Source organism: Borostomias antarcticus (genome assembly GCF_949987555.1).
Source record: "Borostomias antarcticus genome assembly, chromosome: 10".
Classification (NCBI taxonomy): domain Eukaryota; kingdom Metazoa; phylum Chordata; class Actinopteri; order Stomiiformes; family Stomiidae; genus Borostomias; species Borostomias antarcticus.
Genome location: NC_140243.1, coordinates 9332733 through 9357936, shown reverse-complemented (window position 1 = coordinate 9357936; position 25204 = coordinate 9332733). Strand labels below are relative to the sequence as shown.

General features: G+C 46.1%; 2 protein-coding genes across 2 annotated transcripts; one reads left to right on the top strand and one right to left on the bottom strand.

The window, feature by feature from the left end:
* Nucleotides 1-5491: 5491 nt before the first annotated feature.
* On the bottom strand, nt 5492-15992 carry LOC311314125 (protein sel-1 homolog 3; the record flags this gene model as incomplete). The annotated part of the gene is made up of 21 exons (XM_084444459.1): nt 5492-5736; nt 7021-7084; nt 7200-7311; nt 7947-8028; nt 8167-8242; nt 9523-9604; nt 10300-10383; nt 10685-10812; nt 10917-11084; nt 11328-11390; nt 11563-11700; nt 11795-11917; nt 12015-12194; nt 12332-12570; nt 13011-13137; nt 13271-13387; nt 13804-13919; nt 14466-14587; nt 15076-15202; nt 15365-15860; nt 15981-15992. The coding sequence occupies 21 exons, from the start codon at nt 15990-15992 to the stop codon at nt 5492-5494; spliced, it is 2901 nt and encodes a 966-aa protein (XP_084300585.1).
* Nucleotides 15993-17246: 1254 nt separating this feature from the next.
* On the top strand, nt 17247-18518 carry psmb11b (proteasome 20S subunit beta 11b; the record flags this gene model as incomplete). Its single annotated transcript, XM_084444457.1, has 2 exons — nt 17247-17888; nt 18108-18518. The coding sequence occupies 2 exons, from the start codon at nt 17247-17249 to the stop codon at nt 18516-18518; spliced, it is 1053 nt and encodes a 350-aa protein (XP_084300583.1).
* Nucleotides 18519-25204: the final 6686 nt, after the last annotated feature.

Here is a 25204-nt window from a genome sequence, read left to right as displayed (position 1 = left end):
CAGTCCTCAGACAATCGTCAGCCTTAGTTTTTTCACTTTTGTCACCATGTAAAAACATTTTATTCTACTTATTTCTATTTATTCTAGATCAGTGTGCCGGCTTTTCCTTCCTGATTACTTTGGACTGTCATGCTGGCCTCTCGCACCTGACTTGACTCCTTGGTAATCCTTGAGTTATCGCAAAATCTTCCTTATCACAGATTATGATTATGTCATGATGACCCTTGTCTTCCAACCCAGTTCGAGGAGGTTCTGGGACAGATATTTCTAAGAAATTTAATGTGAGCATGGTAGCCTACTTTAGGATTTAGTATTACTGAGGTGGATCATAATGCGTTTACTGGGTCGACTGGTTGCCGCCAGTCTACTGTACTGTGACAACGGCAGGTTTTATGGCACCTACAGTAGGTGTCCTATCACCAGCTGTATCAGATCTGCCTTTGGACAGGGCACTTTGAGGGGGACTTTGCTCTGGTTTGGCTAGATCCCTCCGGCCCCCATAGACCAGAGAGAGGACTCTCACGTATCCACTCACACAGCCTCTGAGAGTTGGGTTGCAATATTTCAGGAATTTTCACAATGGGAATTTGAGGAATTAGTAGTAGTTAGTTCTATACACAGTACTTATTTTACACCTTCTTTCATATTCCATTATTAAATCAGTCATACTCAAGTCATTGCACTTTCATGTCTTTGCACTGTCCTGTCCAGCACCCTGTCCTATGTCATCTGTAACAGGGTATGCCATTACCCTAGTCAAATTCCTAGTGTGTGAACCATATACATGGCTAATAAATGGATCTTGAATCTTGAATAAGCTTTAACAACGAACCATACCTGAGTGATTATGCATGAGCTAATGTATCTCTGACGACAATGTCCCATCATGCTGGCAAAAATCATGTGCTCAGAAGGTAGAGAATCAATACAAACTAGAAGGACACTCAGACAGCGCAAACCTCCGCCCCATGATGCATGTCATCAGCATGTACAGTGACATCAGTGCAGTAACGTGCTGGGACGAAAAAACTGCCCTGGAGTCTGACCGCGCCTGTTCTCATTTTGTTGAGCAGGAGGGGGGGTGCCTGTGATTTGTCGACGGGGGGGGGGGGGGGGCGTTTACCGCGGGCCAGTTAGCCTGCCGGCCACCGGCGGCCGTTCTGTGATTCTCCAGAACCTACAGATGGCCAGCACACCCCTGCATTAGGGTACCGATACTTAGAGATGCCAAATGTCAAAAATATAATGGTGGTACATCACCAGTGCAGTTCATGAGCAGCTGGGTTTGACATAGCTGGGATCAGCTGAACGGATGGTCTTCAGGGTAGAACTTTGGGCCAGACAGCTGATCGGCCCCGAGTTTCAGCCCCAATTTTCTTGTAGTTTGCGGGGTTCTAAGATCCAATCTTATACCTCCCGATCGGCTCAGAGCCGCCCCGATTAATATGAAACATGTTTGATATTTAGGATATAAAATTGGAATGATTACGTAATTTAGAGCGGAAACCCACAATAGCCAAGGAGATTGCATTTCCCTGGTATGAATCGCCACTCTGAAATCGTGTAGTGTGCGGTCCTGCGTCTTGACTGAATCGTGGAGTGTGTATTCTTACAATTAAAATATTTAAAAACCGGTTAAGATGATCGTTATGTCTGTGGTCTCCCAGGTTTATAAAATCGGTTAAGATTTGAAAATCCTCTAGTCTGCGCCCGGCATAAGCCAGTGCACCTAGTATAGCGTTTGTCCAGTTGTCACTCCCTCCCTCCCTTACTCCATTGAATGTTGACCTGCATTTCTCAGTTGGGGACAATTTTGGGAAACCATACCCACACCCTCTGCTTGCCTGTGGGTTTATTCCTACATTTACTTTCGGCCTTTCCATCCCTCTCCCTCCCTCCTTTCACTCTCCTTTCCCCCTTTTTGGATGTATAGGAGAGATTCCATAGGAACAACAACACTATGACATCCCACACTTTAAAGTTCCTCGGTAATGTAGTGGATTAAGCGGGAGATCAGGGTTTGATCCCCAGTTAAGGATGAATCTTTTGATTCCTAACTTTAGCCACAACCTTTCTTCCTCTCCTTACTGCCCCCTTTCTTCAGACGGACAGGAGAGATCCCATGGGAACAAAAAGGTTCTTCTTTTTTTTAAGGAAATGTACAGTCTGTTTTGCAGATGAATGAACTGTGTCAAACTGATTGCAGAAACTGGGTGACCAATTAAGTGATCAATTACAAGTCCCATTGATATACTAGACTTGTGCTTACTGTTATGTTTCTCTGTGTATGCAACTCTGTGTTTTGTTTTCTGCTCCTCCTGTTCTCGGTCCCAATCCCAGATTCCTGAGTGGATCCAGTTATAATTAATACAATTCAAAGCATTTTAATAAACATGAGCATTGTGATTTGTCATTTGTGTTTGTCAATGGATGTTATAGACGTTATGTAAAAATGTGGTTACCTGGTGGTGCTATATCAGTTATTTAATTTATGTGCAGTAATTGAACATTTGAAATACTCCTGTTTTGAGATTATACCTACAGTATAGGTGTCTCAGTAATTACCCATTATATATTAGGCTATACTTTGCATGTATTTGCAGGTAAATATTTAGTAATTGGGGGACTATGAAAGGAAGGGTTATCCAAAAAATGTAAGTTTATTTAAGAGTAAGAGTAAGTTAATTTATCAATAGAAATCCATAAGCCTAGGGCCAATGGGCCTAGGATATAGACAATAAACTACCGGTGGAATGGTGGTGGAGCAATAGCGGGAGCATTCCGGATTACTAGCGGACTGCTGTCCCTGACGCTAATAATCCGCCAGAGGTCTGCTTGCCATTTCAATTCACAGCTATTTCAGTGGCATGACTAGCTTCCATCCTACCAGTCCTGAACAGAAACAAGCCAGCTACGCACATAAGCCAGGCTGGACCTAGTCTGGTTTAAGTCTGTTCTGATAATGTTCTTCTGAGAATATATTTCTCTACACATGTACAGTAGGGTTAGGGTTTCTCTTCACAATGGAACAATGTGTCTGGGCTTGTCAAATTATAATTCCCGCGACATAACTGATGACGTCTGAAGCTTTGAATGTCACTGAGCTACTGGAAAGAGATTGAAAATTTTCGTGAAACCACTGCAGCTCGTCTTTCTGAATGCAAGACATGTCCTCTCCATGGGCGTGGACCATTTCCCTTCACTTCATTTTGACATCTTCTGCCAGGTTTGTTGGATCACCTGGAGGCTGAGCGGTTAAGGCATTGCAATTAGTATTCTGTAGTCCTGGGTTTGAATCTTGATGAGGATATTTTGTTTTTTTACTTCATGAGGATTTTTTTAAAGAACATTATTGGCTCTTTGTTACAATGAGGAGTCAAATTGCCATTAGATAGATCAATATCTACTTAGATATCAACTTAATTTATTTGCTGTTTAAGCAAACAATAGTATCTTACAGTATGTATCAATTGTTTGACAGCCCTTCAATAAAATGGCGAAACATAAGGAGTCATGCTGCATTTGCAATGTTTGAACTTGGAACAGAATCTGGATCGAACACGTATGGATGGATTCCCTGGCATATTTGTTGTTTTCATGCAGGGTGGGGCTAAGGGCGTGGGGAGTGGCAGCTCACTTGCATCTAGCTGCTCTTAAAGATACAGACACAGAAACGACCTGTCCTGAACAGGTTTGATACAGGGGCATAGATGCATGATAGAATGCTTACGTAATCTGAATGCCAAATCCTATTATCTATTTCAATGTTGAAGAGAAATAGTATATTGATCTAATAAAACTGTTAGATAACCAACTGAACTGCATCATATAGTGAACCACTGGGAGAAAGATTATTATTTATCTTCATCTCTATTGATTCACACAAAACCAATTCTCTCCAATTTAAACTGCTTCTAAATAAGTTTATCTCTGATTGTGTGTGTGTGTGTGTGTGTTTGTGCGTGTGTATGTGTGTGTGTGTGTGTGTGTGCGTGTGTGTGTGCGTGTGTGTGTGAGGGGTCCTAGGTTAGGTAAACACAGACATTAGTTGGTATCTGATAGTCAATGTGTTGAGGGACTCAAAAGGTACAGTAGTGTACAGAAATCACAGATTTATTTCTGACAGGATTGTGCTGGCGGTCAATGTTTTGATCTAACACTGACTGATCTTATCTTAATAGACTAGAGAATAACGCTTTGCTGAATATAACAAAAAATATACTGAACACCGGCTTTGAAGTCACAGCATCCAAGGTTAGATTTAAAAATATGAAATAATCAAAACATACGCAGGGAACAGAGAGGGAGAGAGGGGAGAGAGAGAGAGTGAGAGGATACATTTCCATCCCACCCCACGTCTCCCCCAGCTCACGTACAGTAGTGTGGGGCTCTGCTGCTGCCTGCTGGGAAATAAGTGCTGATCAGACTAATCATTGGTCCGCTACCCCATAATAACTCATAAAGAGAATCCCCTCTCCACCGTCACCACCATCACCACTCCCTTATCTAGAGGAGCAGAGTACATGTCCAGTGCAATCATGATGGGACACTGGGTGTTCTAGCAAAACCATGTCATGGATACAGTTATCAGCTGTACATGGACATACAGTACAGATCTTCTCTGACACAAGTGGTTACAAGAAATTCATTTTAAGACAAACCTTCGAGACACAGAGCTGTGAACTGTAACACAGTAGCCAAGGCAAACAAGCCAAGCCAACTAATGATAACCTATCATAGTGATGGATAAGACTGATTCCATTTCCTTTATCTTCTAAATCAAGTAGGATTGGGGCACCTGCTCAAACAAGGACTAAATCAATACCCCCCAGACCCTTTCATCACCTCAGCCTTGGGAAGACATTTTGGCACAGAACTACTACGTGCCGTTGCTGCATGTCTGCTTCCCACCTGGGGACATTATCACAAGCCAGCCTCTGTTAGGTCCGGGAACAGGCTTTAATGGCTGACCTATTAGAACGCGGCTTCCTTGGTCATATCTGCCCATCCATCACTATCGCCTGAATCTTCCTCTGTGTCTACCCACCATGCCCATTGATTATCTATCAGGGCCTAAAGGCAGTGTGACCTGGACCATCAGTTCTGACAAATAGCTCCACTTCCACCAAGGTAACAGTCAAACCAATAACAATCTTTCAAAATGCAGCACATTTCTGTTTGTTCTTCACTTTACCTGCCTGTATTAAAATAATAAATATGTAGACAAAATGGTGCAGTGAGGCAGTTGGGGATACAGACTCCAGATATTCTCCAATCAACAGAAAGGAGATAAGAGGCACAGCATGTACTGTAATCTCAGAAGACTGACAGTCTTCAGCACCTGTTATCTCCCGCAGTTATCGCCTGTAGTTCAGCACAGAATATGAATTCATGACATCTCCTCCTTATTTATACATTCCTTGTTTCTTACGCGGCGCCTGACTTCCTGTCGGAGGTATTTCCTGTGTGTACAGTATGCGTCGGGTCATCCCTATCGTAGGAGCTGGCGGAGCAGCGCTGTGGCCAGGGCGCTCAGACACACCCCGGACACAGTCAAGGCCCAGTCGCTGGCCTGACGGAGGGCCAGCTGACCCCTGGCCCCGCCGGACGCCCCGGACGTTCCGCCTTCTCTCGCGACGATGTCATCCTGTGGCCCACTGCCACTGGCCGGGGCTTGATGGACAGGCGCTGTCCCCGCCCTCCGCTCCGCTGCGTGATTGTTCATCTGGACATGCTCTGCGGAGGTTAAAAAGATCATTGGGCTGGTGTCTGGATATCACTGCCGTGTTGGACACTCAACCCTGGGAAGGCCAATCCCCCCAAATGATTACAATGCAATCATGATGGTTTGAGGAAAACGATACTGTAAAGAGGGTAGCACAGTATCCGACAGTACACTGACCGATCGTAGGGCAATCACACCACCTTGTGGCACACATGAGTAAAAGTTAAACCGGGCTAGAAGAAACCAATGTAATCATGACATAAGTGTGTGTGTGACTTAATGACACTTCAGTCGAGATCACTTTAGTCAAAATTGACCCATTTATTAGCATGCAATAATATATACGGCATATTAATTTTTTACGCGTATGAATTTTGGCGGTGTGATCTGTTCGGGGGGCCCCCTGCCTTCCACGCATGTGGAAAGCGGCAATCTAGATGTTCCCCGCCTCTGGGCCGCTTGGCCCAGAGTGCCGGGCCGGAAGAGGGAACGACATCTAGCCCCCTGCCTCTATGACGAGTGGGCCGCGATCGGGAAGACGCTCGGAGGTAACTCAGCCCACTAAGACCGTCAAAGAGCGCCACAGGAGGACTGCTGTACATTATAGTCCCTGGCCTCCACGGGCCAGCGCTTCATGGAGTCCGAAGTGTCTCTCTCTACAGCCTAGTGTCTCTGCCTCCATGGTGACCGGAGGGACCGCTGGATGGCCCTTCGGAGATGTTTCGGCCCACGATCACCACGGAGCGCCACAGAGACTAAGCTAGTGTAATTCCCCGGCTTCCAAGAAAGCAGCAATACCCCCGGAACAGAGAGCAACGACGACAACAGAGACGACATCGACAGAACACAGGCGGAGCAGGGAAGGAGGTGGGGCGAGCGCGCAGATACGAGCGATCAGCAGTAATGGCAGAGTGGACGCAGAGCAGAGAACGCGGAAGCAGCGAGCACGCAGATACGAGCGATCAGCAGTAATGGCAGGAGCGAGCAATGACGTGTTTTGACAGCTTAAATACATGCGCTCTAGCGAGCTGAACCAATGCTATGACAGCTGACAGTCAGCTGGTGGGTTGCGTCATACGGGGTGTGACTGATTGCCGATTAGCCCGGCGTTGACAATCCGTGCGATTAGTCCGTGCCTCGCCTGAAGTACGTCGGAGACTTCATTTCTGCAACGTTACAGTGACCATAAACTCATATCTCAGACCATAAACTCAAATCATAGATATTGGCGGATGCCTTGAGCCTGTGCTGAGAACATGATACTGTTGGGAAAGAGGCCGATGTCACTGACTCACCAAGGACATTCTGGGCGAGCACTGAAATCACAGCAATGATGAGCGAGACGCCAGATATGCAGGCCTGGGAAACACATTCAGAAGGAAATGTTTAGAAGAGTCAACTTGCATTTACAGAATATCCTAGCGAAGTGACTAATGTATGGTAGACATCGGAGGGAGCCAGCTGGCCCACTCACTAGTGAGAGCTGGAGAGGGTCTTGGGTCATTCTACTCCAGGCTTTCCTCATCTGGACTCTCATCAGAACCAAGGAGCACGGCGTGCCATCCTCCTCCTCCAACTCCACACATCTGTGGTGGGAACGCAACCGTTAAAACGCGGCCCAGATCACCGCTGTACCCGCACGCGCACACACACACACACACACACACATTTATGTAACACATTACACACACACTCTTTATCACTCAAGCACCACGCAGCAGCCAGTGTGGACGTTGTAGACGTCTACCGTGCATCTTGTGATCAATTACCATTCTCACATGAGGAGGAGGTCATTCGGTGACTCCCTTTGTCATGATGATTCTACCTAGAGGAGGCGGGGGGCAGGGGGGGGGGGCTGTACCTTAATAGGAGTTTCTCCACCAGAGTGCCCTGGTCGTGGTGTGATAATGCATTAAATTGTCTTTGAATATTCCATGGAAGAACATATCCCTCCTCCGCCAGAATGACCAAGTTGAAAACCCCCTGTGGATTTGCACAAGACAGATCATGGCTGTGTCACTTTTAATTAAGTCGCGGAGGTGTTTTTCCAGGTTATATGGTTCCAAGTGCTACAGCACAAGACAATTTCGTTGGTTGGTTTTAAGTGTATCAGAAAGCTGGGTGCCAGGGTTAATAACAGAGAATTGAGGGTGGGAGGCTAGATAACAAGCAGTGTGAGAGAGTGACCTGAGGACTGCCAGCCAGGGCAGCTCTGCTGTACAGTGATATGGCCTGCTTCACAGCCGCGGGGGGGCGGGTTCCAGGGCTGCCGGAGTAGTGGAAGTCTCCCATCCGCAGCAGGCCTGGTAGAAAGAAGCAACACTGCTGTTTGCAGACTGGGTAGACAAACCGCCCATTACTGTGTGTGCTATCCTGGACATAAAAACGGTCAAACTAAAATAGAGACGTAGTGTGAGACAGAAGTACAGACCGAAGCTCACCAGAGGCATGGGGTTGATAGTTCATAGTGGAAGAGTTATGATACCGCCACTGGCAATCATGGCTAGGCTTCAACTCCTGCAATGAGGAGATATACCCGTTAAATCAAGTGCAAGCTTTTATGAGGCTAATAATGGATGTCTTCAACAATGAATTGTGTCTAGGCGTGGACCAGGGCCCTCAGCGCCTGTCCGGTTCAACAGCTATGCACATGGGAATGTTCAGCTCAATAGAGAGCCTAAGAGGAAGCAGAAAGAGCCGTCCTATGGGACCTTAATTCAGAAAAAATATGTATGGTAGTCAATGGCGATAAACAAATAATTTCTTCATCCCGTTTGAATTGTGCCATGACCATCACATATAATGTTATAAATTTTAAACAGAATTTTGCAAGTCATTTTGTTGTAATACTGTAAAGCAGTTATTCTAGAATGAGTTTAAATTATTAAAATAGTGAAAATCACTATTAGTCTTGCCATGTTGAGAGCTGCAGGAATACGAAAGGAGAGTTAGTCAGTTCTGTAAGAGCTGGCATGCGAGATCAGCTTTACAAGGTTTTGGTGAGTGTCAGACGAGTGTAATGTCGACTAGCTAATATTAGCTAACTTGCGGGTTAACCAAGATTAGTAAAATTTATGTTTTAAATTGACCAACATCATATGGGATGGTCATGGCACAATTAAATCAGGATCAAGAAATAATTTTTCTCACGCCATTCACAACCATTCATATTTTTCTGATGTAAGGTCCCATGGCGGTTTTCTCTTCCTGCTTCCGCTTAGGCACTCTTTGGCATGTAATGTCAGTTATGTCAGAGGAATGTCAGATAAAATGGGATCATATCAGGTTGTCAGAGTTGTAGAACTGGATTAGATCAAATGCGACAATAACTACAGTAACTGTGAATAATGTCCGTATTTGGAAGAAACTGAACATTATGTTACAGTATGGTACATTATGTTATGGTATGGTATGGTACATTATGTTACGGTATGGTACATTATGTTATGGTATGGTACGTTATGTTATGGTATGGTACATTATGTTATAGTATGGTACATGATGTTATGGTATGGTACATGATGTTATGGTATGGTACATTATGTTATAGTATGGTAAATGATGTTATGGTATGGTACATGATGTTATGGTATGGTACATAATGTTATGGTATGGTACATGATGTTATGGTATGGTACATGATGTTATGGTATGGTACATTATGTTATAGTATGGTACATGATGTTATGGTATGGTACATGATGTTATGGTATGGTACATGATGTTATGGTATGGTACATGATGTTATGGTATGGTACAGTACACCATGTTACAGGCTAGGGTCCCTTGCTCCTTACCTCACACAGATGAGCAGCATTATTCTGGGCGAAGCCCAAACCTGTTTCCGCTGCCAGAGCGTACCTCACCAGAGCCTCGCTGCTTTGAACACAACAACAAACACTACTGTACAAGAGTAAACCAAACACACATACAGTGGCGTGCATAGACATTTTGGGGGGCAGGTGCTCAGTGAAAAATGATGGCACCTTGCGCGGCGAGATGTGAAGGGGGGGGGGGGGGGCTGCTGAAGATAATTTTGATTGTCGTGCGAGTTGTTGATGGAGGGGGGGGGGGGGGGGGGCGGGGGAGGAGAAGTGTGTGCTGTGTGCAGTGCTGCTGCAGCACGCCTCCGTTTGTGTCTGCTTTTCACATTTACCGTTGACAAAGGAAGAGAGAGAGGGGAGGGGCACAGGTGTGCCGCGGGCACGTGTGTGTGCGGGGAGGGCAGGGGGGGCTGGCAAAATTACAACGCATTTTGGGGCATTATTATTACACGCTTTTAATCGAGAACTGATCGATGTCACCATGGGCCACATACAGTAGGCCTACACTATACAAAATGTTTTAAAAAAAAGTCACTTTCAAAACGGCAGTTGCCTTGTCCAGAGGGCAAAGGGCAGGTGCTCTAGCACCACCTCGTGTCTATCTGTGCACGTCCCTGCACACACACACACACACTTCCTGTACACACAGATACACACACACACAAATACAGGATATAATATCAATTCATTTGTGGGAAATAATAGCATTAAGCTGAAATGAGTGAAAAGAAATTAATTCAATTTCCTCACCGGGAGCCCTGCAGGTAAGCCTGAAGCGCCTCTCTGACAACGTATCCCAGGAATCCATTCTGCTCACAAACCCGTTTAAGTATGCTGCATGAATAAAAGAAAAGCTCATAGACCTTGTTTTCCTGACTTGCAATGTGTTTAGAGACTAAAAGGTCATTCTAGTTAACTACAGGCTGCATTTTAAATAATTTTGGACACCTGCAGGTAAAGGCGTCATCACTAAAGTGTATTTCAGCCAGTAACAGTGACACGTATTTTTAGATATGCAAATGCCAGGTCCTGTCCTTGAATTCGCCCTCGCCATTGACTCAATATGACACTTTGCTGCAGGCTACGGCACAGCAGCCCATAATAAGGCTTTCTTCGCCGTGACGATGAGTCTTACATCACTGCGCTCTCGGCGTCCTGAGGCAGTCCCTCCAGGTGTCCCGTGGACAGGTACCACGCCGCCTCCACTGATGCGCCCACGTTGCCGAACGCCGACGCGTTCAGGAAGTAATGGAACGCAGTGGTCTGAGGATCACAGCAGTCTGACCTTTGATGACAGTCTCATCTTAATTAAATGTTATCTTAATTAAATGTTATACTCGGTGTAACACAGGGGTAGGGGTTCCGACCTCATTCCTTGCTAGAATGTTCCTGTTCAGGTGGTAGACTCCCAAGTTATACATGCCCTCGTGACTGCCGTTGTGGGCCGCCTGTTCAAAGTAGCTCACAGCTGTCCTGTGGTCTTTCAGTACGATGCTGTGGTACCAGCCTAAACCATTCAAGGCCTCTATGGAGCCCTGAGGGACAGACGCTGGTTTACTGACCATGACAGGGATGTACAATCGGTTCGCTTACTCTAGAGAAATGTACTTATTGTAAATCGCTTTTGGATTAAAGCGTCTGCAAAATGGCTAAAAGAACACAAACAAGTATATAATCCATACCAGATTCACACAGTAACTAACAAACATGAAAACACAGACGCTCTAGGTAATGTTACAGATTATACTACTGTACACCTGCCTGCCTACAATACTTACCATGGCTGCTGCTTTCTCCATCAGCTTTAGGCCTAGGGTCCTGTTTCTCTTCACTCCCTGTCCCTGGAGAAACCAATCAGCCAAGCACACACACACACACACACACACACAAACATTTAAATTCAGCTAGATAAGTTTTGTCTGTCTCCCCAATGCCATGCATGCATAAAGAGGCACAGGTTGAGGAAAAAGGTGATTTACTGAGAAAACGTTTCGGCCTTTCTCAAAGTCTCACCTGGAGCAGTAGGATGGAATATTCATACATGGACGTGGGATCCTGCATCTGCAACGCGCTTCTCTCATACCACTGCACTGCGCTCGCAACGTTCCTAGTGGCTCCATTTTGTCCCATCAGAATTCGGGCCAAAAGTTTCTGCAGATAGTCAACAAATGTTGAGCCAACTTCTACTGTAAATGGACGCTATCTTGCGAGACATTTAAGTTAAGAGTTAGTATAATGTATGTACCTGAGATTCCACGTCTCCACTCTCTGCTTGAAATTTCAGAAACTGAAAGCTGTCGCTTGTCTCATGTGTCAGGCTGTTGAGTTCCTCCGGTTCGGTCAGGTGAACAGGCTCGGTGGGGTATTGCTGTGGGAGACGACGTACAGTATGGACAGTCAATATTTGTAGAAATCAAACAATTCCATTCAGGTTCTTCTTAAGCTGTGGTGCTAAGCAAAGTCACCTGACTCTCCAGTATCCTCCCTTGGTCCACAACGGTCTGTGCGCCGACGTTGGAGTAGTATGCGTACGCCATGTCGAAGTCCTGAGGGAAGCCATCTATGCCATACGTGTGTTTGTAGCCCAAATGCATGAGAGCTAGTCGGTCGTCCTCGGCAGCAGCCATTAAACTGTAAACGTGACCCTGAAAACACAGAGGCCTCGAGAGGTCATCCCAGACTCAGATATAGAAGCTGAATGACTAAGCTGTAAATATACGCACAGCTCAGGGCTTGGGTGGCGCTGCTGCGCAGACTGGGGTCAGGTGTTTGGCGCCTCTACCTGCACTTGGTCCACAGGGACCCCCAGGCCAGCCAGGTGGACGGTGGCCAGCAGGAGAGAGGCCTGGTGGTGACCACGGCAGGAGGACACCTGTAGGAGGCTCGTCAGGGAGGACGGGGTCACAGGGTCACCATCAGGGAGGGTCACCATCTGCGCGCTCCCTCCGTCAGACAGTCTACTGATCACATGCTCAAATAGCTGCGTCCGGAGGCGGGGAGAACGGCTTCTGCTCCCAGATCCTGCAGATACCCGAGGTTAGCTGCCAATAACTGCATAGAGTATTTACACATAACCAGGTGCCTGCTACAGTAACTTGTTGTTGGTTGGGCTCTGTGTGAGTAAGGTACCTGTGGTCAAATCCTCTCCATGCATCTTCAGGAAGCTGAAAAGGGCTTGGTGCTTTTTTTGCGTTTCCCACGTCCACGCCTGTGAGCAGGTATTCTGCCCAAACCTGTTCTGTAAACTCACATAGTGAGCATGGGAGGTACCTGAAAAACATACACTATTCTTTAAGCGAATGCCTGAAAAGTATCTCCGGCTGACAGTAAGCTGTGCAAGGTCGGTTCTTTACACCGCTCTGCTCATAGGAACTACAGTAAGGCAGCTGCTGCATCCCCCTTGACCAACTGATGCAGGGTCATGAATTTACAATTACACAGAATAGAATAGGCTATCTCGCCTTTCTTTAATATCTGATCCGACAGAGCCTGGAGGACTGTTGCTGTGAGGCCTTTGATCCCCTCACACTCCCCGTATGCCTTATCCAGACTCACTAAGGTCCTCTCAGGAGACAGAGGGTTCAGCACCTGGAAAATGAACAAACACAGCCTTATAAAAAAATAAGTCCTGACTCCTGGATAACGATTCAGACACCTAGGATTTAGAAATGGCCATTGTTGTTGAACCTCACCATCTTTACATATAGTATATATACTATACCTCATCTGTCCCAAAACGATAGTATTTGATTGGTCCAAAGTAGCCATGGATACCAGGCAAAAACCTGTCTCCTCCAATCACAAAGTAGCCATTTGTGTCATTATAATGGATACTATTCTGATATCTGTAAAATATAAAATACAAGTCAAAGATATCAGCCAGTGTAATTATACTGTAACTTCCAAACATGAATAAGTGAATGTTTAGTTCCAGTGACTTACTCATATGAAATTATGTGCCCTGCGTTGTTCCCTGAAGGAGCCTCAGGCCTAACTTTCAATGTCACCTGAAATGCCACACAGAGTATGAGCTCATGGACCGGAAAGAATATAGAATCTAATATTACTAGAATATAATATATATTATATTCTAGTCCTCTCTTGTGATAAGAGAGGATGTGAGTGAGGGAAGCTCCAATCCACCTGCCAAGTATTTTTGAAAGTGCCTGTCCTTTTCCAAACAGTTTCCAACGGAGAGTTCCCAAAAGGTCATTCGAAGCAAACCATCTGGCGCGTCAGGTTAAGGGACTGTACCTTGGGGCCTTGTATGTAGACGTCTAGTCTGATCCAGGTTCTCAGGGGCAGAGCGTTGTTGCTTCTGAACGCTTCATCTCGCCCAGAGACCAAGCGCATCTGGACTTGAAGGTCACCTAAACAGGAGAGATGACAGCCATTAAGCACCTGGATTATAATGTCCCCTGTACAATTCATTTCAAATTTGAATTACTTTATTTCCCTTAAGGAATTTCATTTGTAAAATAGTGCCGTTAGACATATCACACATGTGATACAGACATACTGTAACATAAACACATTCACGAACACTCATTGCAACCCATTCATAAATAAATAAACCCATTAACCAATTAATAAATAAATAAATGCATGTGAAAGCTGGAACACAGGAGACATTCAGTAACAGGCTTGTATTAAAATGTCCTCCATACAGCAGACATAACAGGCATGAAGAACCTGGATTATAATGTAGATTTCTGGGATATTGACATGTACAAGCAGAGAAGTAAAACACACTGCTGCTGCCAACATCTATCACACGTGACCCAACAAATTTGCCCATGACGGTGCATATTGTATCTGCTCCGGGGCCCAGACACAAAGACGGCTTCACAACGACAACCGAGACCAAAACTTCCAGACCAACCAGCCAATCCCATCCCCAAGATGTCACGCCTCACCTGTACTGGTCAGCTGAATCAGGGGAGAGTCGAAATTATTGTTCCTGTCAACATGATGGATGATACCACAGCGCTCTGAGACGCACTGCCTCAGCAGATAGATCCACACAGACAGTGTGCTCCTGCACATAGGGACAGATGGATGTACAATGAGCTTATTATTGCTGTAGTTAGCTCGGGATGAGGTCAATTTAGTTATCGTAATCGTTTCGAAACCACTCTCTGTGAACAGCGGTATATGTTGTTCGATGGTGTGCATCGTCGCCGAAGTGAAAATGGGAGTGAGGTGACCTGTAAACGCTGCAAGCACTGACACAATCTACTGAAGCTATCATCTAGAAAACAACAGCGTGAATATGATCTGGCTGCTGTTCTGTCATAGAGAAGCCAATGTACTAAGCAAGCGGTTCATCGTCGCAACTCATTTTCGTCTCTGACTTATTCCATAGGCGTTACATTGTCATTAGGGTTATACTATAGACCTCACTAAATTAATGTGCAAACACAGCCAGAGTGCTGTGGTGATTGTAGTTATGATGAGATTAAGGTATATAAACAGGTATTGTAAGCTGCCATGGAGGTTTGGGGAGGTCTACAGTATAACCCTGACCTGGGCTGCTCCACAGCTTGGATGCGAGCTCTCTCCAGCTCTCTGGAGGTGAAAGGTTGGAACTTGCGGACCATTCCGAACCTCTCTCCAGTGCTCACCAGAGCGAATTTCAGCACGTCCACAGAGACTGAAAATCAAAGGAAAATAAAATTTCTGAAATTAGCTCTTATGTTTGCAATACATATCTATCGATACATCGCTAGTGGTTAAATGAGTGAGATATTGTATTGTCATAATAGGGATGCAATGGATGTAATGTACAAAAACATGATTGGTTGGCAGAGCTGACCTGACTCATGCGGGCACTGATAGCCACTGTGTCTGGTGAGCTGCCACAGGAGCTCTGCCAACCACGAGGGACACCCAGTGGGAGGTCTAGCCGGCCGTTCCCAGGTCGGGACCATCTGCAGCTCTGCTGACGTCCTCACCAGGGAGCCAAGGTAGCTGCTCGTCTCCCGGCCGCCGTCGGAGTGCTCCAGCCAGGCTCGGACCACCACCTCCCGGGCCTCCAGCCTGCGCCTGAGGAAGAAGTCCGGTCTGTAGGCCATGGCCGGGGGGAAGCTGAGCTCCACCAGGCGGAGTCTGCGGACGCGGAGGTGCCTGCGGTTGGACCAGCTCCTCCTGAAGACCGGTACTCCGGTCCTCCGCGGGGTGGAGACCACCACCTCCACCCTCAGCTTACACGCCCTGGAGCACTGGTAACGCACTCCCACTACAGAGCCATCCACCACTCGGTCTGGGGCAGTGGCGAACTGGATGAAGTCGCCCAACGAGTTCTCACCAAACTGGAGAGGTGAGGTAAAAATGGCCTGGGAGGCACATCCTCCCTATTGGGAAGATAAGAGAAATTCAGTTAGTTGGTTGTGTATTATATCCACAGCATTATTACGGTTCTTAAAATGTACCGTTTTGTACATTCTGTGCACCGTTTACAGACCAACTATTAGGCTATTCAAAGTCCAAGATAACCGAAACTAACTTGTATTGGTAGCCAACTCCTACAATTATCCTTTTATTATGACTACCGACACAAGAGTGTGTGTGTGGGGGGGGGGTAGGCTACAGTAGCCTATGTTTTGACATTCATTTTGAAAAATCTTCAGTTACATCAAACAGCCAGGCCAGCCTACTTGACTGCAAGCCTGTGAAGCTCACTCACTCACTCACTCATTCGATGTATTTTCTCTCAAATAGACTGAACGCAAAAGCTTACTTTTACGTCGGTTTCCGTCACAGCCAGGCTACCGATAATAAGTTTAAATTATAGTAGGCTAGGACAAGTTTCTTACCTGCGACAGTAGAACAGTAACGATAACATAACCAATTACTCTGAGCATGTTGTGTTCGCATGTAGTCAGTCAGTCGCTGTCGCCTTTTGAGGGATTATACCTTGCGCAGGGAGCGTCCACCCCCAGGAACTGGCGTTACATCTATGGTAAACATGAAATAGGCTACCTCAGGCCTAGGTCATAATAGATTTAAAAAGTATGTAATGAAGAAAAAAAGAAAGAAAAAAAGAATACATCCACAAAGCTGGTGCAGAGTAGATAGACTATTGCTTTCTACCCCACCCCCGAATTTATTAAATCATCAAGGCACATTGTGAACTACTCCACCACTATAATAGAATGCAATAGGCCTATGTTAATTATTAAAAGTATAAGTTAGTTAATATTTATATTTTGCTTTCATTGGACTCTTTTTATGCACATTGGTATGAGGCCAATCACCACTGCTGAGTCTGCCTTTAGGTAGAGTACGATTATTTTTCCTGATGACTGGACAAGACTACATCATTCCACACCACAACACAAGGCAAGTGGAGCATCATATTATATGCTATCATATTCGTATTAGATATCATATTCCAAGACTCCAAAACTTTTTTTAAATGTGTTTACCCTTCTTTTCTGCCCCCCAGCAATGCTAATGATCCGTATTTGATGTAGCGCTTTCTCTTTCTTTAACACTAGCTTCTCTGTGAGGAGAATCCTTTAAAAAGGGTGCATCCCATGGCAGTGGGTAAATGGGCTATTGCATCCTCACACTGAGAATTCGAATGTTTTATATTTTTGATTAAAATACATAAACCCAAACATCTACACAAGAAAGAACATATTTATGAAGAATTTACACTTTAAAGACATTTTCTGACATAATCTAGGTCATCCATGGCTTTGCAGGATCTATGTGGTTTCCAGGATTCTCTAGACTCCAAGTGGGATCTTCAAACCGGGCCTGGCATGTCCCAAGACGGTTCCTTCATGCTTCTTGGAACAAGGAGCAGGAATAACTCATCTGGTGGTTCCTGGGCCAACCCTGGAAATCCATTAAACTTCTATGTGCCAGTAGCAGAGTACCTCCACGAGAGCCCCATACAGTTTGGCCAAATCAGACCCAGCGTCGCAGCCGGCCCCACCGCTGCCTCCCTCCCGGACTCCATCCTCTCCCTCCTCTCCTCCTCTCCCTCCGCCCCCCTGCCTTTCCCTCTCTCTCACGGCACCACCACCCTGGCCTTCCTGTTCCAGGGCGGCGTGATCGCCGCCGCCGACACCCGCTCCAGCTGCTCCGGGCTGGTGGCGTGCCCCGCCTCCCAGAAGATCCTGCCCGTCCACTCCCACCTGGTGGGCACCACCTCGGGCACCTCGGCGGACTGCGCCCTCTGGAAGAGGATCCTGTCCCGGGAGTTGCGCCTCTACCAGCTCCGCCACGGCCGCAGGCTGTCCACGGCCGGCGCCGCCAAGCTGCTCTCCCACATGCTCCACCCGTTCAAGGGCACGGAGCTGTGCGTGGCTGCCACGCTGTGTGGTTGGGACGGGGGAGAAGTGGAGGCGACCTGCCCCGACCATGCAGGCAGCCCCGGGGAGGATCTGGAGGAAGACGGCAGACCGACGAAGGAGAGCGAAAACGAGGAGCTCGACTCGGTGAAGGCCAGCGGACCGGCCGCCCCTCCGCCACCTGTGGCCTGGAGAAAGAGCCAGTGTCTCTCCCCGGGCAGCAGTGGGCGCAAGTGCCCCGCTGGAGGCAGACAGGGCTTCTCTGGCCCCAGCCTGTACTACGTGTGCAGCGACGGCGCCCGCCTCCAGGGAGAGCTCTTCTCCGTGGGCTCAGGGTCGCCCTATGCCTATTCCGTGCTGGACGGAGGAGTGCGTTGGGGGCTGAGCGTGGAGGAGGCCGTGGCAGTGGCCCGGGAGGCTGTGTACAGGGCCACGCACAGGGACGCCTACTCGGGCAACTTTGTGGACCTTTACCATGTGACCTCGCGGGGCTGGAGGCGCAGGCCGAGAGAGGAGCTGAAGGAGGAGTACTATAGAGAAAAGGAGAGAGACAGAGAGAAACTGAAGGAGAGAAGGGACGCAATGATGGGGATTTATTGTGACCATAGCCCACAGATATTAAGCTGTAAGGGTGAGGGAGAAAGAGAGTTAGCGGCTCAGGAGTAGATTAATAGCCTACTGTAGGATGTTGGGACTACTATTTAGCTCAAAATTGATTGTAATCTAAGTTGTATATGATAGGAATAATTTAACATGTTAACATCAGTAGTTGTTTGCATTTAGTGGAAAAACTAGGGAGCTAGGCTATATTAAAACGTTGAGCCTTACATTCAGTTGAATGTTTGGAAGCGATTTTATTAACTAGGCCTTTCACATGCATGCGAATAACTTCGAGCACATAACCTAAATGACTGAATCCAATTATAGGGAACTGTAGGCTATGTTGTTTAAGAAGGATCCTAGCTCCCCAATTATATACTGTATGATGGAAAATTATATTTCATAGGCTACTTCACAGTAGGCCTAGTCTTTGATTTAAAAAAAATAAAAAAAAATAAAACTGTGTTGGACTCTCCATGGAGGGATGCAATTAATGGGGAGAAAAGGCCAACTTATAGGAGAGAGGAGGGAGGGAGAATGTCGGGGGCCTGGGTAAAACTGTAAGAAGGGAGCCATTAAACATAACCTGTTAAAATATTAACTTGTCGCTCTACACTGTTCCTATTGTGCAACGGATAACCGGGCAGATATTTAATGGCAAATGAGATTTTGCTGACTGGCTTTTTTGTTGAAAAGTTTCTTTGTGACTGCTCACATTTTTCATAATGATCTCATTCTCCTCTCGTGGCCAGCTTGTGCTTGTGTTAGAAGCAGACTTGTAGTGGACCGAGTTCCAGTAATCACTCAAGGGACCATTACTTTCATAAAGAATTAGAGGAGGTGAGGGGTATAGCGAAGTCTTCAGCTCATCAGTGGAGCATATCATTGGGGAAGAGCGATTCTTCAGGGTAACAGTGTGGGAGAAGAATGCTCAGCGGATGCATAGGCTACAATTATTGGTAGCGGGCAGTATTGTTCTTGATTGTGCACTGACACACTAGCACACACATACACACACACACACACACACACACACACACACACACACACACACACATACACACACACATACACACACACACACACACACACACACACACACACAAACAAACAGAAAACAATTATAGAGTCAAACGTTTTTTAGAGGCAACCGCATGGCGGACTTGCCAAAAAGAACGGAATATCAGGGAATATGCTGGAACATGGCGTATCCAATATGCGGGCCTCCACACGATTTTGGGGAAAAGCTGGAAAATGTTAGATTGAATGGACAATCATTTAATTCTTCTTCAGTAGGATAGCCTAAACCATAGCGTGGCAAGCGACATGAGGAATAATTAGAGAGTAGAAGGGATCCCGGGCGACACTGTGTGTTTGGCGTGTGTGTGTGTAATAAGTGTAGAGAGAGAGAGGCCGGGGGGGGAGCGAGCGAGAGAGAGAGAGAGGGGTGGGGGGCTTGTACAGAAAGAGGAGCGAGAGAGCGCACCAGCGTTCACAGGAACACCGGCATCGTCGCCCATGCTGGACGGTTGTGTTTCAATCCCGCGTTCACTTGAACCACTGGTCAGTGCGTTATATTTTGAAAGGTAAGATTATGAGTGCGCTGCATGTGGTATTGCCAAAAAATGTTTCGTCCGTGTAGAGTTGTTTATTCACACTTTCATGTTGAATGATTCATTGTTAGCTTAAGTTAACAGTTTATTGCCGACTGACCTTTTATTTGTGCCGCCAAATGTAGGCTGTTATATCATGTCCTAAAAATGCATGTTTATTGTGGATCTCAGTCTCATCATCAGCGTGCGATCATAACGCAATGTGCAAGCTAGCAATTGCTTTCAGATTTGGGAACAGATGTCAGATATCATGCAACGGCAGGCGAAACGTAAATAGTCAGAATTATCCAAGAGAAACCATGAAAGAGCAAAAGATGCAGCGCACGACTGAATTAAGCGGGAAGCTCTGACAGATGGCACCAACGTGATAGTGAGCCCCTTTTTTGGCCATAAAGCCTACCTCTAGGTGTGTTGTGTGTGTGTGTGTGTGTGTGTGTTTGTGTGTGTGTGTGTGTGTGTGTGTGTGTATGTAGGCTTTGTGTATGCGCGTGTGTGTGTATGTGTGTGTGTGTGTGTGCGTGCGTGTACATATAGGTGTGCGTGCGTGCACGTAGGTGTGCGCGTGTGTGTGTGTGTGTGTAGGGAGGTGAGGGGTGAAGTGACAGCAGCCTACACTGGTTCCACGCGGCTTATTCGCGCTCTTAGGAAAAGGATGCGTTTTAATCATGGTCGTCAGTGGGACAGTGGTTTACCTATGTTTGGCATCATCACATTCATTATAATAGTTTGTCCATGTGTATAAATCGCATTACATGCGTCAGAGAGGTCACAGCTCCACCGCGCTCTAACAAGACAAGGTTATGCTCCAGGCTGTTCACTCTGTGCTAATGAACCACTTTGAGGCATGCATGTGCATTTGTGTGTGTGTGTGTGTGTGTGTGTGTGTGTGTGTGTGTGTGTGTGTGTGTGTGTGTGTGTGTGGGTGTGGGTGTGGGTGCACGTGCGTGCGTGTACATGATTGAGAATGCATTTATATGGCAACATCACTGATCAAAGTAAAGGAGAAGATATTGATATCAGCCACAACAGTTACACTCAGCACACACACACACACACACACACACACACATACTGTACACACACTCCGTCACATCCTTCCTTCTCAGAAGTCTTTGTTAAGCACATTTGTGAAGATAGACTGCTTCCTAACCACTGACTCTGCAAATGTCTAATAAAACACAGGCTCTGATTGGTTGATTGTCCTACCACTTAGGTTTTGATTGGCTGCCTGGATGTCAGAGGTTGACAATGACCCAGTGATTGATGTGCTGGGTGCAGTGGGCATCTCCTCATTCCTCATCAGTATGATTTGGAGAGACTGAACATTCACCACATGAGAACTGAGAAGGAGAAGGAGAGAAGGGAGAGAGAGAGTGAGAAATCACTCAGATGAATGGAAGGAAGAAGAGATTGTCAGCGAAATGCATGGATGAAGCGGAGACTTTCCTGTCTTAGTCGCTTCAACCAGCTAAGCTTTCCAGTAGACTCCCCATACCCCCCCCCCCCCTCGCCCTCTCTTTTTAGACCCGTTCCTCAACCCCCCCACCCCACCCCTCTCTCTGTATGAAGGCCTGACATGCACAGGCTATTTTTAATGAAAATGAAACAGCCCTGTTGCAGTGAAGCGACTCTGCACAGAGTGAAGGGAGACTGAAACAGCGTTTTGCAATTTAGGGCTGTGTCACCACTCATCGCCCCTGTCTGAGCCAGCAACAGCCCCCCCCCCTCCCCACCCCACTCAGCCCCCATCCCCACTCACGTTAATCCTTTGTATTTCCCTCTCCTGCTATTCCCTCTCCCTGTTCTCTCTATTCTTTCTCTCTGTCTCTCTCTCTCTTTTTCTCTCTCTCTCTCTCTCTCTCTCTCTCTCTCTCTCTCACACACACACACCTCACGAACACCTCTGTCTCAGCAGCTTGAAGAACAGTATTAAATGAAAAGCCCTCCTTGTAATTGTGGGGTCGTGGTGAAGTTTTGAAAATGCAATGAATCACTTTAACTAACTAACCTTGAAATGAACTAGTGTTGAGTAATAGTGCTGTTGATGTTCAGACTCATTGAAAGCACTGGAGCTGGGGTTGATGAGGCCGGGGTACCTCTGGCATTAATATTGATGAGATGGTATTATGTTTGCAAAATGTTTTTTCTTAAGTGCATCATTCTTTTTAACAAGTCATTTTTCTTGAGGAGGAAGGATGTGAAGAAGGCAGAGGGCTAGAACAAAGTCATCAATATTTCTTATGATCAAAAGCTCAAATTATGTCTTTGTTCTCAAGCGTACTTTTTTTTTAATAAGTCAGCCAATTTGCAATGTCAAAATCAATAAGTATTAGTGTTGTTCTGTATTATTTTTGTAAACACTCCAATTTGTGTAAATTAAAGAGCGTAAAAATGTATATTGCACAAAGTCATTTATGGTTAATGGTGCCTTAACATAGGCCCTGTGCTCATTTGCATCTAAATGACTGTTTTGTGGAGAAATTTTACATTTTAATAGTACTGCTGGGCACTATAAGATGAACCACCATTAAGGCATGGTCCACTATAAGAGAATTTAGCGGAGTGAAATTATAGAATCATGGACAGGAAGAAGTTCTTTCCTAAAAGAGAATAATGTCCCAGTGATTGTGTATGGCAGACAAGGAGACATAGATAGTGAAAGAGAGAGAGACTGTGTGTGTGTGTGTGTGTGTGTGTGTGTGTGTGTGTGTGTGTGTGTGTGTGTGTGTGTGTGCGTGCGTGCGTGTGTGTAGTGTATAAGGTAAGGAGTGACAGTCAGATAAAGTAAGTCAGAGTGCTGCACTCACAGGTAGAAGGAGCAGAGACAGACAGACAGACTGATTGCACATTTTCTCTCCTGTTACGCTGGTGACAGTTGTCCGTGCACCAAACCCCAGAGATCGATGGCTGGGATCTGACTTTAATACTAACCAAACTCAGATCGTTAAACTTTTGGGAAATGAGGAGAGAAATTGATTACATTATTTATGATTCCAATTAATCTCCAAAGGGGAACTTATTTTACTATAGGGCATTGAGGCATGAGATGGCCATCGTTAGGAACGACATCAATCACCTGACAGTCTGGCTATTGAGTCTGACAGGACATACTAAAGTACTGCTGTTCTGCCTCGCCCTGTGGAACCCATGTTCTCTTCACAGAGCTCTGTAGGAGGCTAGGATCTCTGAATCACTTCCCCTGAACATGAATGTACCTGTCAGTGTCACCCTTGTGTCTCTTGTCAAGGCCAGTTCTGTCAAGCATGACTCCTATTATGTGCTGCATGAAGGTCGTCCCTCAGCAGTTACCGTAATCATAACAGTACACTGCAGGTCGATCATCAGCGAGCATACTGTATACACTGTGACTAGCATATTCTATATGCTGTAACTAGCATTCTGTATACTCTGTGACTAGCATATTCTATACGCTGTGACTAGCATTCTGTATACACTGTGTGACTAGCATACTGTATACGCTGTAACTAGCATTCTGTATACGCTGTCACTAGCATACTGTATATGCTGTCACTAGCATACTGTATGTGCTGTGTGACTAGCATACTGTATATGCTGTGGTGACTAGCATACTGTATGTGCTGTGTGACTAGCATACTGTATATGCTGTATGACTAGCATACTGTATAGGCAGTCACTAGCATACTGTATGTGCTGTGTGACTAGCATACTGTATATGCTGTATGACTAGCATACTGTATAGGCTGTCACTAGCATACTGTATGTGCTGTGTGACTAGCATACTGTATGTGTTGTGTGACTAACATACTGTATGTGCTGTGTCACTAGCATACTGTATGTGCTGTGTGACTAGCATACTGTATGTGCTGTGTGACTAGCATACTGTATGTGCTGTGTCAGTAGCATACTGTATGTGCTGTGTGACTAACATACTGTATGTGCTGTGTCTCTAGCATACTGTATGTGCTGTGTGACTAGCATACTGTATGTGCTGTTGTCTCTAGCATACTGTATAGGCTGTGTGACTAGCATACTGTATGTGTTGTGTGACTAACATACTGTATAGGCTGTGTGACTAGCATACTGTATGTGCTGTGTGACTAGCATACTGTATGTGCTGTTGTCTCTAGCATACTGTATGTGCTGTGTGACTAACATACTGTATAGGCTGTGTGACTAGCATACTGTATGTGCTGTGTGACTAGCATACGTCACAGACTAAAGCACAGATCATTGGGGGGTCCCTAGGCAGAGATCCACCTGGGTTCATGCTGCATCATTCACAGTGAACAAATTAACAGCTATAACATAGAAATAAATATGCACAATGTGTACTATAGAAAGTATTACTGTATTTCGACAACTCTAAAAGCTCATAGATAAGCGTCCATGAATAAATCCTTCACACATTTTATTATGTGAGAGGTTTTTGGTCTTCTCACTCTGCCCTTCGGGGGCATCCTTGACATGGGGCCCCTTATTGTCTGGACTGCCTGTTCAGCAGTCCAGTATTCTCCACAATCTCGACTTGACAAATGGCAGGCCCGCTCGAGTCCTGATGAGTTTATGAGAATTATGTCAACATCTGCGTCTCCATTCTCCTACCTCACAGCTCTGTTTGCTTAAATTTTAATTAAGGCGGTAGAGATTATACCCTAATCATGTCTCCACCCAGGTAATTCCACTCTGTCAGTGGGAGGACTGCGGCGCGTGCTCTGCATGGCCAAGTGGGAGACAGAAAAGGACAGCAGGATGATGACTCGCCCTGGGGATGCCTGGGGAATGGCCGGAAAACCTGTGATGGAGGAAGAAGATTAAAAGAGTGGACGGAAAAGGACGAGAACGCAACTCTGATTTGGCGTCCTCAAAGCCTCCCGTGAAGGAAAGAAGTTAACCAGCGAGACTCAACCATGCAGAGCCAGATGGCGCTACTTTTTCTGTTACTCTGCGTAGGGGAAGAGCTGAGCACAGGGAGCTCGGTAGCCGTTAGCTCTCCACCGCTAACGACACTGAGAGGAAGTCAGGGTGGCCGGTCAGAGGCCATGTCCGGAGAGAACGCTGCTTCTGTGGAGGGAATCAGAGAGATGGAAGATCATGGTCAGAATATTGAGGGTCAGACGGGAACTCCACCTCTGCTTCCTGAATTGAAAGAGAATGCCA